Source organism: Vidua macroura, chromosome 2, assembly GCF_024509145.1.
Source record: "Vidua macroura isolate BioBank_ID:100142 chromosome 2, ASM2450914v1, whole genome shotgun sequence".
In the NCBI taxonomy this organism is placed as follows: domain Eukaryota; kingdom Metazoa; phylum Chordata; class Aves; order Passeriformes; family Viduidae; genus Vidua; species Vidua macroura.
Window position 1 is genome coordinate 73,764,605 of NC_071572.1, and position 13,896 is coordinate 73,778,500.

Below are 13,896 nucleotides of genomic sequence, written 5' to 3' on the forward strand. Positions count from 1 at the left end.
AAAAAAGAAAATCTTATTAATTACTGGCCTGCCAGCATCATTTTACTGCCTTCCCCTGTGATACGGGAACAAATAAATATTATGTAGACAACTCATGTTTTCCATTTGCAAAAAGAAGAGATCAAGTTAAACCAGTCTTTCATGGCAGACTTGTCCTTGTGGTCAAGGAAGTAACAACAGATAATAAATTTTTTATTTCAGTTGGATTTTTACTTTTCATCATCTAACAGTCTAAAAAGCACATTAGGAAACATGGGAAACTGGATCTACTGAAATCACAGTTGGGAGAGCCTGATGCTGATTGGAAAATTCTAAGATTAGTTTTTGATGCTATGCTGTCTATCTGGAAAGAAGAATCAAGGAGTCCTGAAGAGATCTGTTTTCAGTGTGCTATTATTGTGTTTTTTTCCCCAGTAATTTATACAGTGGACCAGAAAATTGTGTCTATTAAAATCTGCAGACAACATTAACCTGAGAGGGCTTGCAAAGGATTTGGTAGAAAAAAATCGTATACAAATCGTATATGATCTTGATAAGTGGGAGAAATAGCCTGAAAGTGTAGAACACCATTTAGTAAAAGTATGTGTTAAAGTTTTGTACTTGGAAAGAAATAATGAATTTCACAACTTTAGGTGGGAAATAGTTAGACAGAGACCTCCATTTTGTCACTGGTTTCCACCAGGCCCAGGACCTTCAGCAGAATATTGATATTCAGAACAGCTGAAGGATGCAGAGCCTGGAATAGCCTTTTCAGGAGCTGCACTATTTGCCTCTCATCTCTCCAAGAGTTATTGGGCCCCCTGATATTTTAGTTCTTGCTGCCAAATTATTTACACTTCACTTGCAGGGGTGCATTGACTCTGCTTCTTTTCCTGTTGACTTTAGATCAGACCCTTTGATTTCTGCCTGCAAGCAGAAATAGCTGTGGCTTCAGCAGGATACTTATCCACCAACAGCTATAGCTGTGGTTGTCCTGGATGCTCTGCCACCACAGCCACTTCTGGTTCATTCCAGTTGCATCAGAATCTTTTGGGACTCTAAGGGATAAAGGGCCATCCAGCCCTTCAGAAGGAAGGCTGTGGGGGCTTTCTGTAATACAGCAGTGTTTCCCTGTCCCTGATCTGAACCAGAAGGCCAAGCTGGTATCATAGGCTGGTGTCATGGGCATACCCCAAAACCTTGTTGCAAATATTAAAATCAAAACTACTTCATGTCTTCCTGCCAAGTCTGTGATGGCTTTTGGATTTCTGTCCATGCCTTATCTCAATGCCTACACTCCCCTTCTCCATGTCTTTGTGCTATCTATTGGTTTTACTTAGGAGCAGCATTGCTCCTCTCTTCTTCGAAAGTAGTTTGGGATTCTGTCCCACAGCATTCTTCATGCCTCTCTCCTCAAGTGCTCTTGCTAACCCTTGATCACACTGAGTATACATATGATTTGATATTTAGTAATAGCAGGTGAGTCTTATTTTAACCTTCCAGGATGCCAGAAGTGTGCTTTCAAAATAAATCTTCCAGTAATCCCTGTTTGCTGGGCTGGGGTTTGTCCTGCAGGACAGCCTCGGTGTGCAAACGAGATTCCTTTTTGGTGCTGCTAAGCTGCACATAGGGCACATCAACCACTAACTGGCGTGCCTCCACGGGACCAAGGAAGACATAGTCCAAAGTAAAGCTCCCCAAGCATGTTCGGTGTGGATGTTGTATTTCCAGCCCAAATTCTTATAACTTTAAGAGGTATGCTCCTGTTGAGCCATACATACTGCTTGCTAGCACAGAACTGGCTGTAGATGCCACATGAATTTCAAAGCTGTAAGGAAAGCAGGCAGGAAGACCTGCTGTCAGAAAATTGCGTCTAAAAGCACACCAGATGTCACATTTTGGACAGATGAAGTGAACCTGACAAATCTGGAGAGGACCCTGCAGAAGTGCATATTCCTTTGAAAAGAAGATGGGATTTGATTCTGAAAACAATTTATTTCTAGGAATCTAATGTCACAGGAGTCAGCACACATTGTGGAACCCCCTCTTGGTGCTTTTCCCATTCTTTTAGAGGCTACACACAAATGACCTCTGATTTTCCAGGTGGTTTGTCCTTTGGAACCACAAATGTAGAAGGATCAAGGCTGGAAAGGAGTTGACATTTCTATGGCTTGTCTGAAGGTATCACATACTTTTCAGCTAAATGTGTGCATTCTCAACCTGTGGTTGCCAGCTGAAACATTTTAGCAATTCCAGAGCAAACAGTAAAATATCAGTCCATCAGCTGGACAAATGGGTACTGATACAGTATACGCTCATCTATGCATATGTACCATATACATCTCGTTGAATATATATATGAACATATATATTTATGTATATTCACATATAAAACGAGATGTGTATGGTGCACACATGTATATATCTCTTGTATATACATACATATATACACATACCATACACATCTCGTTGAATATATATATGTTTATGTATATTTGCAAATACAGTAGGATGTGTATAGTACACACCATATACATATGCACACCGTTTCACGGCCGGCAGAGGGGCACGCCCCTCGGGAGCCGGCTCCGGAGCTGCGGGAGCAGTGCGCGGCGCGGGGAGCCACGGCGGAGACGGGTTCTGGAGCGGGCGGCGAGCCGGGCGATCATGGCACGCAGCCCCTTTAAGGCGCTCCGGCGCTGTCCCTTTAAGGGTGGCCCCGCCCCGCCGCGCCAGCCGAGCGCGCCCCGGCGGCCCCAGGTACGGAGCGGGCGGGGGAGCCCCGCGGCCCCTCCGGGCGGCGCCGGGCGGAGCGCGCCGGGGAACGAGCGCCGGGGGACGGCCGGGGGCGCGGGGCTCGGGGCTCGGGCTGCGGCCTTGCTGTCCTGGCGGGCCGGGCGGGTGTCCGTCCTCTGCCGGGCCGGGCCGGGCCGTGCTCGCGGGGGAGGCGGCGCTGGCGGGTGGCAGCCGGGTCGGGGTCAGGCGGTCGCTCCGCCCGGCGCTCACCCGCTGTCTGTGCCGCCCCGGTGCCAGGTGCAGGCGCGGCGGGGTTCGGCGCCGACCCTCTCTCCCTCCGTGCCCGGCGCCATGGCCATGAGGGAGCTGGTGGAGCCAGAGTGCGGGGGCTCCAACCCCCTGATGAAGCTGGCGGGGCACTTCACCCAGGACAAGGCCCTGCGGCAGGAAGGACTGCAGGGCCCTCTGGCCTGGCCCCCCGGGACGCCCGAAGCCGCAGCCGTGAGTATTGCTCTGCTCGCTGGCTGGCTCTGGGTCCTGCCGGGGGCTGGGGGTGAGCAGGGCAGGGGGCTCTCGGTGCAGCTGGTGTCGTGTTATGTTTTTTTGCGGAAAAAGGCCCAGGGGTCACCCGAAGCAGGGTTGGGGGTGAGGGCGTGTTTGTGGGCACTCGGGGGATGTTGGCAGCTGTGGTGAGCTGTGTGCCTTGCTGTCACAGGCCCTAAGCCAGACAGTAGTGGGAGGGGGTTGGAGAGGATCCCTCAAAGTGTTCCTGCTCCTTTAGCTGGCAGCTAGTGCAAGAAAAATGTTGACAGGCTAAGCTCAAGGAAGAGGAAGATACAATCTAATTGGGTCATACTGTGTGTGTGTAGAGAGAGACATGGGATCAAAACTGTTGACACAATTGCCCACTATTCCCTGCAGGTATCCAAACCACTGGGAGTAGCCACCGAAGATGAGGTAAGAACAGATTGATTCCTCTCCTTATAGCTTTTGATTAATCTTCTTATAGCTTTTCTCATCAACACTGTTTGTTATTTTACCCCTTACCTGATGCTAATATTTTCTTCTGACAAGCCCTTCTTTCACACTCCATGGCTCTGCCTGTTCATCTTCTGTGCAATATTTGCAATCCATCTCTGTCTTTGGCAGCTGGTTGGAGAGTTTCTGCAAGCTCAGAATGCCCCTTTGCTGTCCCGTGCACCCCAGACCTTTAAGATGGATGACCTATTGGCTGAGATGCAAGAGATTGAACAGTCAAGCTTCCGACAGGCCCCTCAGCGAGGTGAGGGATGCTGAAGTAGGTGAAGAGTTGGAAAAGATCTTGATATTTATGGTTAGGCTCCTAGCAGGGTGGTTCCTATCTATTAAGCTGTTCTGAGATTGTATCTGGAGTACTGTTTCTGTATTTGGGCTTCCCAGTAAATCGATGTGCTGGAACAAGTTCATCAGAGATCGATAAAATATTCAAGGGACAGGAATCCGTATTGTAAGAGGAAAGGCTGAGGGATCTGGACATTTTAACCTGGGGAAAAGGAGTCTGAGGGGCAGGGGGTGGAGTGTTTTGTTGCTGTCTTCAGCAGCCATGGTCAGGATCTTCACAGTAATAGTCAGGAGAAGGACAAGGAGTAATGGACACAATTTGTGGAAAGGGGAATTGACTTGATGTGTGGAAACATTTCTTCCCTTGGAGGAAGCAATTCAGTACTGGAACAGGTATCTAGGGAGGCTGGGGAATTTCCAACCATGGACAAATTCAGAAGTTACCTGATAAATGCCCTAAACAACCTCATCGCTAACTTTTATGTTAATCTGTTGTGAGAACTCTAGCAACCTCTGGAGACTCCTTCCAAGTGAAATATTTCTGTGATTTTAGTCTGACAAAGAGAAAGATCAGAGGTGATTAGGGCTAGCCTGGAACACATGAATGATGCCTTTGAGTGCTCCAATCCTCACTTTAATTTTTTTTCCTCATGTAGCTCCAGGTGTGGCAGCCCTGGCACTGTCTGAAAACTGGACCCAGGAATTCTTGGCTGCAGCAGATAATGCTGGTGATGTCTCTTCAGATTACAATGAGGCTGACTGGTCACAGGAGTTCATTGCTGAAGTGACAGGTGAGGTGTCCTTTTTTGGAATTACTGTCAAGATGATGTCCAGTCACATGCCTTTGTGTAGTGAAGACCTACTGAATGTGAAATCAGAGTATTGCTTTGGGTCCAGCAGTCAGTGTTTCCTGTAGCAGCCTTAATGGGGTGGAGGGTAGGAAAGCTGCTTTGTGATGGTGTTATGGTTAAGTCAAATTATGAACAATGAGGTGTGAAAGCTTTTATTTAGGTGTAAGGGTCTTTTTGTTGTTAGCATAGGCTACTTAGGGAATTTAGGGGAAGCATGCTATTTAAATTGTTTTTATAAAAAGCTGTGATTCAACTGATGCAAGTTGGAGATGGCCTTGTACTGCTTCTTGCTTGCATGTTTTCTAATTTCCTCTCATAAGGCTAAATTTGCCTTTGGTACAAAGGTAAATTCTCTTCAATGTGCTTTGGCCAATATTTTGTGTCAGCTGTATGAAGGTAGAGGGATGTTACAGCCTGGACGTGTGCAAAGTGAGTGTTTCTGGCCCAAAGGTTAAGCTTTATTTGAAAAGCCATCCTGTGTTGTGTGTAGAACTGGCTCTGGAATAAGGTCCTGTTACCACACATACCCTAATCTGGAAATTATGGAAAAGAATCAAGTATATGCTGTTTTCTTCTCCAGGAGTGGCCACTGTAGAAAGCTGGGTAGTTCCACTCTTTGACCTCCACTCTGTAGATTTCTGGGAATATAAATTAGAAGTTAAAGGTCTTTGAGAAAGTTCTGATGAAAACCTAGTGCTTGTAGGCTGTGCTTTTGACAAAGACTTGTAATACATTGCTGATTTTCTTGACCTACATAGTATCCCTCAGAGAGCAGATGAATAAGTTGTGATATTAAAGTAGAAAATCATACATTTATCGTCACCACAGTGGCATCTGTATTAAGTCACTGTCTGAATCAAAGGCTTGATTTTTAGGTCAGCATAAACAAAAGTAGAAGAAGCAAGCATAAACAAAGATGTGGTGGTTTGCCTGTCTTACTTTTCTCCCCGTTATTCCGTTGCAGATCCGCTGTCTGTGTCTCCTGCCAAGTGGGCAGAAGAATACCTAGAGCAGTCAGAGGAGAAACTGTGGCTTGGGGAATCAGAAGATCAGTCTTTGGCAGATAAATGGTGAGTCTGACTTCTCCAGGCGAGCTGTTGCTGCTAGACACTTGGGTGGGTGAAGCTTGGAAAGGTGATCAATATCTGCTGTGGCCTGAATCCTTTTGAGTAATTTAACTTAGACTGGTGTTCTCAGTCCTTTGGTTTCAGAGAAAGGCAGAAACAGTGCTTGCAAACTGAAGTTTTTAAGAGTGCAGCTTTTCTCTTCTCTAGTTCCAGGAAGATACGTTGATCATGTAGGCTGACTTAATCTCATGCCTGATGCAAAGCTCCTTAAAGTAAATTCAGGAGTGAGTTCAGAAACTTTTTTTCTGCAACAGATTGCAGATTGCTAGATTGTACTAGTTGTAAACTTTCATCATGTAATTCTTCCTATCTGACAAACCACTTCTAGCCTTTCCTTGACATATTTCTAGGTTCAGCCTTCTACATATTATTTTTATGTGGTTTTTTTTGTGGTAGGTTTAAGATGGATCATATCTCTGTAGGCATCTGTTGAGTACAATCAAGTTTTTTCAGTTAAAGAAGCAAAACACACACAAGCAATTTGGGCTTCTAAGATCTTGCCTTACAAAAATTTTGTGTATTTGGACTCTCGTTGCACCTGGCTCTTGGCTTCTCTGATAACTTTCTGCAAATAATGGACATTCCTGAGTTATTGCCACCAGTTCTGAAACTTCCCCAAGACTGAAGGTAGTGGTAACACCTCAAAGTGGTCCTATCCTGCTGTAAGCCAGACAAGACATACTGAGTTGTATCTTTGCTGTAAGCCCTCAATCATCTGCAGAGCTGATGCTTTTCCAAGGCACTGTTTTCCTCTTCAGTGGGCATGACCTACTTTCTTTGTTCCTGGATATATGACCTTGTTTCTGGTGGTGCTAAAACTTGAAATGTCTGATGGCATGTGAGCTTGGCAAGGAGTCCAGACTGCTCTGCAGAACTGTGCTGACTCTGTAATTGTTTAATTCTGCTGCTGTTTGTGTTAGTCACTTGCACAGCTATCGTAGTAGTAATTTTTAATTTTTACAGATGGATAATGGTACTGAATCACTGAGGAGAAGCCCAGAATCTTTGAGGAGGGGTTGTATCCCTCAATTCTGTTGTCTGCCCCATTGTGTAGACTCATTAGTGAAAGAGTTTGCTGTTGCCTGGTATCAGACTATCTATTTCCCTTTTACTGCCTTGGAACACAGGTATGAGGAATACCAACCTGAAGATGATCTGAAGAAAACTGTTACTGATTTCCTCTCCAAAGTGGATGATCCAAAACTCAAGAATACTGAGGTGAGAAATCTGACTGGGGTTGAGATTAATTATTACTGTGAATTAGTAATTACATAATTAGTAGTAATTATATTACTGTGAATAAAGGGTGTGGGGAATTGAGACGGGTGAAGATAGTAAAGGAATAAAGCCTCCTGTTGTCCCATGTTTCCATTTCTTCCCTGGTTCCTGGGAGTTGAACTCTACAATCTACTTTAGATATTTTCCATCTCCACTCTTGTGAAGTCCAGTCCTTCCCACCTTTCTGGACCTTTTGTGCTCGCTCTGCAGAGAGAAGCCCTCTTAGTGAAGGAGGGGGGCATGGGCTGAAGGCTTGTGGGCACAGCATCTGCCCAGCTCCACCCTTGTTTCATTTCTCTGCCGCAGTTCCTAAAGTTTGTCCGCCAGATCGGAGATGGGAGGGTATCGATCGAAGCTAATCAGGTGACCCACAGAGACCAAGATCAGGCAGAGCAATGGGCAGCTGAGTTTATACAGCAGCAGGTAGGAGCCCCAGGCCTGTATGCTCTGAAGGAAGAAAGCATTTTGCCGCAGTGCACAGTCTGGGAGCAAAGGAAAATGGCAAGTCCAGCTCTCAGCAATGCTGAGGGAGAAAAGGGAGGGGCTGTTGGGCTCTTAGCAGAGTCTAGCCAGAAGATGGGAATGTATCTGGGCAGTTTGAGTTTTCTCATCTCCCACAGCATCTGTGAGGAAGAGGAGATTCAGATGAATTTATTTCTACTTCATAGGCCATCAGTTCTGACTGATGGGGAGGAAGGGTCATTACAGACTCTCCTGCTGTTTTGGGATGTGCCCTGAGGTTGCCAAATTCTAAAAAGAAAGGTGTGTTTCTGTTTCCAAACTCCCAGGGGGCATCCGATGCTTGGGTGGATCAATTTGCGCGATCTGGGAACATGTCAACTCTTGATACGGAATTTGAGCAGGCAAAGGCTGCTGTGGAGGTAAAGCTGGCTGAGAAGGAGGGCTGGGGTGCCAACTGAGAGCCCGTGGTAGGGTTACCTCTTTCCTTTGCATGCTCTGAGGAGGGCTGGAAACATTCAGGAGGGAGTTCTCTGGCATGTCTATAGACCCGAGTTTATGGCTGAGGTACTCTAGTCACACTTTGTTCTCCCTTCAGTCAGATGTGGAGTTCTGGGACAAACTCCAGGCAGAATGTGAGGAGATGGCCAAGAGAGATGCAGAGGCTCACCCTTGGCTCTCTGAATATGAAGACCTCAACTCCTTATCATATGACAAGGTAGGGGAGAACAGGGTCTCTCAGCCCTGGCACTGTGGTGGGCTGCCCTGGGGAGACTGGCAGTGTGTCTGCCTCGGTCTGAGCTCCACAGACTCTAAATGCTGCTGGGATTCCTTCTCATGCTGATGCTTTGCTGTCACCTACCCAGATCAGCTTTGGGGTTAAATACTGTTTTCATTTGGGCTTGTCTGCAAATGCTGTCTGGTTCTTGTCGAGCACCAAATACCAGTGAATACAGGGGTTCTTCACAGTGAGTTCAAGTGTTGTGTCCCCTGGCCCCATCCCTGCCCCTCTCCCCCATTCCCCTCTAAGCTAGTAAGATCCATACTAAATGTTTTGTCTCTCTAGCATCCTACTCCAGGTCTGATCTGGGGGATTTTTCCAGCACAGAGCAGGCAGAAAGAACTACCCTTGTGCTCTGATCTGCTACAGATCACCAGTGAGGATGAGGTGCTGGCTAGTCTGCAGCTTGAGTGTTCCTGATGCAGCAAGATTAGACTGTGCTATGCTGTAGAGAGTGCTCTTCTCCCTAAGCCCGTCTCCTAGCTTTAGCCCCTGTGTGTCTGTCTGTCCTGCTAGGGTTACCAGTTTGAGGAAGACAATCCCATGAGGGATCACCCAGATGCATTTGAAGAGGGGCGGAAGCGCTTGAAGGAAGGTGACCTTCCCAATGCTGTCCTGCTCTTTGAGGCTGCAGTGCAACAGAAGCCAGATCATATGGAGGTGAGTGGCAGCAGAGATAGCAGGCTGAGCTATGAGGGCAGGTGTGGAAAACTCCCTGCAGTGTTAGGACCTGTGCAGGGTGTATGAAAACACCTCGTTTTTCTGTGGCTCTGGGCTTATAGCTGATGTGTGTGAATCCTCAGGGAGCCTCTGAGGGACGAGGTTTCCGACTTAAGGTCAATTACAGGAAACACAAAGTCGTCTGGCCCAGAGCTGTCTAAAATCTTTGGAGCACATGAGACTGTGCATGAAGCCAAGGCAAGGAGTTCTCATCTCTCAAGTTGCTTCTGTGAAAGTCTTTATTGGCATTGTAAGTTTGGAGGAGCTTATGGTGGATCAGTGCTTTCTGTATCTGTATTAAAATCTAATTCTGAGAAGCTCACTAGACCAGGGTTCTGACTCAGTCTTTTCATCTAGGTGCTAGGAAAAGATGTGACCCAAAAGGGTTGGGTGGTTTCACAGTCTTGATTGAAGTTGTGGGCCAAAGAAGGATTTGTACTCTGAAGTCAGAGTTCCAGCTCCTTGTTAAATGAATACTTTTTTCCATAAATCACTTCAGCTTCTGCAGGATGAATTGAGAAATGGAATAGCCTGTGTGCCTTTTTCCAGGGGTAGAGAACATGGATATCCTTGGGAAGAATGCAAATACGCTCATGTGGTGCCTTTCTGGAGTGCCTGCCTCAAGGATCCAGGGCCGCTAAATTTTCAGCATGTCTTGTTCAAGCCCTGCTAATTATATATGATGGGACATATATAATTTGATTACCCTGGGACTTAAATATGAGTGACATTTTAGAACAGAGGTTCTTGGCTTCTGGGAATAGCCACCTAACTTTCTAGGGTACTGGTAATAGGTGAAAAGTAAGCAGAAGGTTTGAAGATCTGCTGTAGCTTTAAAGTGGTCAAAAAGTGTTAATACCCTTCTAGAACTGTTGCTTTTTTCTCATAGACAGTGTGAGCTGTAGGCTGAGCATGATGAAGAGGTAATTGAAACCTTAGGGGAAGAAATCTTGGGCCGTTTCTGACTAGCTGTATTGGAAGCATTCTGCATTCTTCAGGGAAGAAATCTTGGGCCAATTCTGGCTAGCTGTGTTAAAAACATTCTGAATTCTTCTACTGTGACTGCAAAATGTACAGGAGAAGTCAAGACTTCACAAATGGTACAGTGATCAAATAGACATGAATAATTGCTCTGAAGGAGATGTCATGTTTGCTTTGGTCCAAGTCACAACTTTACCTTGAATCTCATCAGCTCTTCTGCTGGCAGAACACTGCAGTTATCACTGGTCAGCTCTGCTTGAATTTTAGGCAGCTATGTATGGTGAGGTACGAGAGATTCAGGGGTGTACATTGCCTTCTGCAGGGCTTCTATGTCTTTGCTAATGAAACAACGTCCCTTGAGGTAGTGGATACCTCATTTTGAGACTTCTATTCAAAAAGCAGGTACATCATGCTGACAGTCCCACCAACTATCCAGCCTATTTTGGACTAGGGGAGTGGCTATCAACATAAAGTGAATAGATACTTTGGATTTAGTGCCTAGTTAAATATTCCTTATATCAGCTGCTTGGAGGTAGAAGTAATTTTCATGTACTGGTGTCATGATGATTGGAAATTCAGTAAAATTAACAGTGCTTCTACTTTCAGGTCTGAAAGTCAACTCTCCAAGTTTCACCTTCCTGCCTTGGGGGTCTCCTCATTATTAGCACTGCTGCTATGCCATTTTGTTCTTGGGAAATAGGAGACATCTGCATTTTCTCCTTCTTCTGCAGTTTGACCACAGTTAGAAGTTAAAAGTGGAGATTCTGTGATCTAAAAGTTTTAAAACTACTAACAGTTGCTTTATGATAGATTTCCAGGTAGACATTCATTTCTGTTCACTATAACAATGCCAGTTTTACTGTCTTTGAGGACTTATGTGCCATGACATCTGTCTGTCTTTTGAGAGGAACTTACACCTGTGGCTAATGTGTATACTTTGGTCTATTTGATCACACTTTAAAACTCTGCAGGATAATATACTGGATTTAATCTCTGTGTTTGTGGATTATTGACTGATTTTTTTCCCTCTGTAAGTCTAACTTTGTTCATCTGTGTCTTCCCCAGGCCTGGCAATATCTGGGAACCACCCAAGCAGAGAATGAACAGGAGCTTTTGGCGATCAGTGCCCTCAGACAGTGAGTGTTGCTGCAGAGCTGCTGAGTGTGGCTCCTTGTTGTGTAGTGCCACAAGGACCATATGGCTGTCATGGGGTGCTCTGTCTGGATGGTTTTACCTCCTGTGTTTGGGTGTTTCCTACACTGATTTAATGCTGCATTCACTTCTCTTTGCCCTGCAGGTGCCTCGAGCTGCAGCCTGGGAACCTCACAGCACTTATGGCTTTAGCAGTCAGCTTCACCAATGAGTCCCTGCAGAAGCAGGCGTGTGAGACCCTGCGGGACTGGCTGCGCCATAAACCAGACTATGCCCACCTGCTGAACAAGGAACCAGAGGAGAGTGTCCCAGGGACAAACATGGGGCCTTCCAAGCGTGTCCTGAGTTCCCTGCTCTCTGAGTGAGTTATGGTTACAAATTTCAGCCTTTGGCTGAAAGGTTTCTTGGAGGGCTCAGACTGGTTCAGGAACAGAGCGAGCAGCCCAAGGCTGACTCTCTCCACAGTACACCACTATCCTGTTCTGTGCTTTTCCAGCTCGCTGTTTATGGAGGTGAAAGAGCTGTTCTTAGCAGCTGTGCGCAGCAACCCCTCAACTGTGGATCCTGATGTCCAGTGTGGCCTGGGTGTCCTTTTCAACCTCAGTGGCGAATACGAGAAGGCTGTGGATTGCTTCAGTGCTGCACTCAGTGTGCGCCCCAATGTAAGAAAGGGGCAAACTGGGGATGCTGGAGGCACTTGGAGGTTTATGGGTGAAGGTTTGGGTGGAGGTGCTGCATGTATGAGGGGTGCATATTTTGAGTGGAGGAATAAGACAGACATATGGGAAGGGAGTAGTTGGCTTGGAGCTTTAGGCGATCCAGTTCATCTCAGCCCTTTCTCTGTGCCTATTCCTCCAGGACCACCTTTTGTGGAACAAGCTGGGTGCCACCCTGGCCAATGGGAATCGGAGTGAAGAAGCTGTGGCCGCGTACCGTCGGGCACTGGAGCTGCAGCCGGGATATATCCGCTCTCGCTACAACCTGGGCATCAGCTGCATTAACTTAGGCGCCCACCGGTGAGCACAGGATGGGCAGCTCTGCTGTGACCTGCAAGTTTGTGTGTGCTTGTGGGAGACAGACTGCACAGGAGAGCAGAGTGAGTGTGTGGACTCTGCCCAGAGATCCAAGTGTCATGCTGGTACAGGTGGAGTAGAGGCCATCTGGACTCCTCATTCTTGTAGAGGGAAAAGGGGGACCTCTGGTTCTGGAGCGGGGTAGGATCTGGTGAAGAGGAGGAAATTGTTTTGGAGGGGAAATACTTTGGAAGCAAATGGGGAAGGGAGTGTGAGATATACCATCTTTTCCACTAAGCATGTGGATGCTCTCCTGTTGACAGTGAGGCTGTGGAGCACTTCCTGGAAGCTTTGCACATGCAGCAGAAGAGCCGAGGTCCACGGGGGCAGCAAGGAGCCATGTCTGACAACATCTGGAGCACCCTGCGCATGGCCCTCTCCATGCTGGGGCAGAGTGACCTGTATGGGGCAGCTGATGCCCGTGACCTGCCCACACTGCTGCAGGCATTTGGCCTCCAGCAGTGACTCGGGGATAGGCTCCCCTGCGAGTGCAGCGGTTGCCGAGCCCAGCAATGACCTTTCTTAGGGAGAAAATGTTCACAAGGGTTCACACCCATCTTTGCCCTGGTAGGGCAGATCATTGGCAACTGTTTATTTTTAAGTATCCCCCTGGTGAAGTGTGCAACTTCCCCAGCCTGTCTGTTGTGGCCTGAGCATTTCTGAACGGTTAATGTTATCACCTCCATGATGCCTGGCACTGCTGCTTCACAGATGATCAAAGTGGGGAAGACAGCAGCATCCTGCCCTCTTGCCAGACTGCATTTGCAGTAGTGCCCAGCTTGGCTGTGAGACCTTGGCTGTGAGAGCCATTCTGCAGACTGCCTGCAAGAGTGTGTCTCGAGTTCAGCCCGCTTTGGAGGGGTGGGATTGCTGTTTCACCCAAAAGGGTGAAAAGTTGTGGGGTTTGAGCATGCTTCCCCATGTATGTGCTTGCATGTGTGTATATGTGGGTTGCTAGGGAAAACTGGGGCAGTAGTCCCCTTTTCTGGCCACTGGTAACTTCATGGTACAGCCAGATGCTGGTTTCTCAGTGTCTCTTCATGAACCTTTTAAGACAAGAGTATTGTACTGATGCTGGGGACATGGGTGGAGGCCCTTACCCTAAGGGGAGATCCCAGAGTTCAGGCTTGAGAGAAAGTGATAGGAATAAAAGTCTGAAATGTAACCTCTTCCAAAATATGGTGGGGAAAGGGGTGAAGTCTTAATTTTCTCTTGCTCATCTGTCATTGTTTTCCTTTGTGCAAAAGTCCCCATCTTTTGTGTAACTGAATCTTGTTAATTATAAATATCTGTATATGATTCTATTGGCGGAAATGTTTTTTAATTGTAAAGTATTTTGTATAATAAAGGTATAAGCCCACTGCTTTTCAAAAGATGGATTAGGTTCTCTCTGTTTCTCTCTTCCCTTTTGACCCAGGTTTTGCTTTATTGATAGCTTG

The 13,896-nt window shown here is 46.8% G+C and overlaps 1 protein-coding gene across 4 annotated transcripts; it reads left to right on the forward strand.

Annotated features, from left to right (window-relative positions):
• Positions 1-2,656: 2,656 nt before the first annotated feature.
• Positions 2,657-13,832, forward strand: PEX5 (peroxisomal biogenesis factor 5). 4 transcript variants are annotated; one of them, XM_053970355.1, is made up of 16 exons: positions 2,657-2,739; positions 3,013-3,216; positions 3,637-3,672; positions 3,865-3,997; positions 4,692-4,826; positions 5,851-5,956; positions 7,141-7,231; positions 7,598-7,714; positions 8,080-8,172; positions 8,349-8,468; positions 9,048-9,191; positions 11,298-11,368; positions 11,530-11,745; positions 11,881-12,046; positions 12,243-12,400; positions 12,721-13,832. In XM_053970355.1, the coding sequence occupies exons 2-16, from the start codon at positions 3,067-3,069 to the stop codon at positions 12,920-12,922; spliced, it is 1,938 nt and encodes a 645-aa protein (XP_053826330.1). In that variant the 5' UTR covers positions 2,657-2,739; positions 3,013-3,066; the 3' UTR covers positions 12,923-13,832. The 4 variants fall into 4 exon arrangements, with proteins under 4 accessions (XP_053826330.1, XP_053826332.1, XP_053826333.1 ...); XM_053970357.1 differs by lacking the exons at positions 2,657-2,739; positions 8,080-8,172 and having other exon boundaries at positions 2,944-3,216; XM_053970358.1 differs by lacking the exons at positions 2,657-2,739; positions 7,598-7,714 and having other exon boundaries at positions 2,944-3,216.
• Positions 13,833-13,896: the final 64 nt, after the last annotated feature.